The sequence below is a fragment of the Orycteropus afer genome, unplaced genomic scaffold, assembly GCF_000298275.1.
Source record: "Orycteropus afer afer isolate SDZICR_OR568_19922 unplaced genomic scaffold, OryAfe1.0 scaffold00025, whole genome shotgun sequence".
In the NCBI taxonomy this organism is placed as follows: Eukaryota; Metazoa; Chordata; class Mammalia; order Tubulidentata; family Orycteropodidae; genus Orycteropus; species Orycteropus afer.
The window spans coordinates 3,760,060-3,763,460 of NW_006921612.1; the positions used below are offsets into that span (position 1 = coordinate 3,760,060).

General features: G+C 38.9%; 1 protein-coding gene across 1 annotated transcript in view; it reads right to left on the minus strand.

Moving 5' to 3' along the window:
• Positions 1-292: 292 nt before the first annotated feature.
• Positions 293-3,401, minus strand: part of SLC66A3 (solute carrier family 66 member 3) — a 21,510-nt gene continuing 18,401 nt past the window's right edge. Inside the window, exons 6-7 of the mRNA XM_007935087.1 lie at positions 1,662-1,703; positions 293-384 (exon numbers count right to left, since the gene is read on the minus strand). Of these exons, the coding sequence (XP_007933278.1) occupies positions 293-384; positions 1,662-1,703 (134 nt within the window). The remainder of the gene's footprint in view (positions 385-1,661; positions 1,704-3,401) is intronic.

The window sequence follows — 3,401 nt, forward strand, 5'->3', positions numbered from 1 at the left end:
TCCACAAAGAAAGATTTTACAGCCTTGGAAACCCAGTGGGGTTCGCTATGAGTCGGAATCGACTCTATGGCAGTGAGTTTGGTTTCAGTTTTGGACCATAACCTAATAATGTGGGGAAGCAAGATAAACGGTCAGAAAAAGAGGGAATTAACTTTTTTAAACCATTGTTTAAAAGGCTCTTCCATATCTAAACCTTCAGATTGAAAGATTCCGAAATGATTGACTGAATGTATTAAAGACCGCAGTGTGCTGGTTTTCCTTTGGTTCAGCTATTTGAAATTGTATGTATCCATTATTCAGCCTTCACATTGGTCTTTCGATAATGAAGTACTGTTGCCGTTACCCATATATTGAAAGCCAGCATGATCACAAAACGTACAAGAACTGAAATCAGTGAAAAAGAAAGAAAAAGTAATGAGTTAGAAAAAATACTAGTTTCACATTATAGAACAAAATTACCTCCTGCTGCAAAATGAAATTTAAGTATGAATTTAAGTATAGATTGTGAGAACTTTTAAACTTTGGCTCCAAATAGTTCTGAAAAAACGATCTTATCATAACTGTGTCTGGCAACTTGGCCTGACTTAACACTGAGTTGTCAACTCCCAAATCAAACATACATTATTCATCTTTTAGAAAATTATTAAAATAGATGGTGTCACTTAGTCTATGAAGATCAGAAATATGTCTCTGGCACAGAGACACTTTAAATTGGCTATTTTCTCCTCCATCACAGCACTCCTTCAGAATAACAAGAGAATGAAATCAAATGATTTGTCATTCTCTTGCTTCAGAAAGGCTTCAGAGGCTTCCCACTGCCAGCCTCACCTCCCTCTGACATCACTCTTCCTCTTCACTCCCTGTGTGCTCTGCCTTCCAGCCCTGCTCAAGGCACCCCTCCCTCCCTCAAGGCCTTCAGGCATGCTGCTGCTCCATGTAAGCATTGTCTTCATGTTTTTCTCTGGTTAAACCTCCACTCATCCTTGTTATGTCACACTTAAAATTAATCTTGCCAGTTCCTTCAAACTAGATCAAGTTCCCCTTTTAGGTGCTAATCTTCTATTATGAAAACTCATGTCACATTACAATTGAATAGTTAATTGTGTGATTACTTCACCATCCATTTCCACTGATGGAATGGAAGCTCCATGAAGATAAATATCTACTGTCTTGTTGTTCATCTTGTTCTTGCCTAAGGCACCTGACTGCTAACCAGAAGGCTGGAGGGTTCAAATCCACCAGCCGCTCCTTGGAAGTAAGTTTAGGCAATCTACTTCCTTAGTGATACTGCCTTGGAAATCCAAGGAGGGGTTGCTATGAGTTGGGTCTGACTTGACGGCATGTAACAACAACAATCTTTTTCATAGTCTTTTCTAGGTACTGTAGGAAGGTGGAGCATGCCATCAAGTTGATTCTGACTCAGTGCCTCTACAGGACAGGGTAGAACTGCCCCACAGGATTTCCTAGAGCTGATTGCCAGGTGTTTAATATTATGAATGGTGACTGATAAACACTAGGCATACATTAGTGCTGTCCTCTAAATTTATAATCCAGTACATCCAAGTTGATCTATTAAACCCTAAGACAATTTACAAGAAGCAGTCACAAATAGCATAAAACTCAAAAATAAAGTAGGGATAAAAAATACTTATTTTGCTTACCTGTAAGGTCACTGGTGGTCATTAAAGTTGTTATTATTCTTGCTGTAAAAGAAAAGTTTTCAGGAATAAATATTAACTTGATTCTCAGACATTTTTGGTGGTTAGCTTATGTCTTTCCCTTTTAAATACAGAAATATAGCACTATAAATGTTAACTGTTCTTGAAAGGTTTTAGTAGAGCAATAAACTTGTTGTTGTTGTTGTTATGTGCCGTCGAGTCGGCCCCGACTCATAGCGACCCCTCCTTGGGTTTCCGAGGCAGTATCACTACGGAAGTAGGATTGCCCAACCTTCCTTCCGAGGAGTGGCTGGTGGGTTTGAAACTCCAGCTGTCTGGTTAGCAGGCAAGTGTCTTAGCCACTATGCTACCAGACTAGATAGTACTATATTTCATAAAGCATCTAAAATCCAGCCATGTATCCTAGTCCAGTGGTTTTGAAGCTGCTCACAAGAGCAGAAGCAGTGCCTAGAAGGTACCTCCATGCTGCCCAGGGAAGGCAGGTTAGGCTGAGCTGTTCTCCATGTGCCAGCCCACAACTCCCTCCCCCACCCCCCAGAAAGCAGCTTTTTTTAAAAAAAAATCTGATTTATATATTAAGCTTCTAGGTAAGATTTCATATTTTAAAAGCTCTCATTAATTAAAAACGATTTTTTTGAATCACTTAATTCTCCCCCTTTATTTTATAGATAAGGAAACTGAGGGCCAGAAAGGGGTATGAATTTCCTTAGGGTTGAACTAGAACTGCTTTTTACCTGGTATAGCACTTCACTTAGTAAACACTTAGAAAAATGGTCACATTTACCACACACGTAAGAAACTGGAAGTGAAAATGGGAGACCACCATCACCTGCAACTCACAGTATGACTTTCCTAACTGAAAACCCATGAAAAGTTCTACTGCTTAACGTGTTTTACATTTAGCATATATTGACCTAGTCACTTTATGGTCTCATCTTCTAACTAAAAACTGCCCCTAAAGAGCAGGAATTGAGTTTTATAAATACTTTTTTTGCCAATTTTCCTAACTCAAGGCTTTGCACACGTAGACCTGTAAATAGCTAACTCAACAATTTAAATAGAAAATATGGATCTTAAGTACATGGAGAGAAGAAATTATCCAGTGCAGAAGGCAGCTAACTAAAGGCTTTTATGCAAACTCTTAAAAAGACTTTTAATAAGTGTTACATGTTAATAACTGGCTTCAAGGGGAACTGGAATATAATAACCAACCAAAGGGAACTAGGGTAACTGCACATTTTACTAATTTCTAAATTGATATTGAAGGTGTTTAGCCTCTGCTGTCAAAAAGGAACACTGGGTTTAAAACCACTTTATTTTTCCCCCCATAAAATTACAGTCTCCAGTTCATTTTTCATCTATTCAATAAATATTTTAGTACTTGGTAAGCACAGAGTAGAAAATAGACTGAAATATAATCCATGGTCTGTGAGGTTACAAGTTCCCAAGACTTCCTCAGGCAGTGACATTTTTTAAAGACTAAAGTGCTTTAAGATAAATTAGGGATCTAATAAATAATATAGGAGCTCTGGTAGCATAGTGCCTAAGGCTCTTGACTGCTAACCAGAAGGCTGGTGGTTCAAACCCACCAGCCACTCCTCAGAAGGAAGGTTGGGCAATCTATTTCCGTAGTGATGATGTTGTTGTTGTTATATGCTGTTGAGTCGGCCCCGACTCATAGCGGCCCCTCCTTGGGTTTCCGAGGCAGTATCACTATGGAAG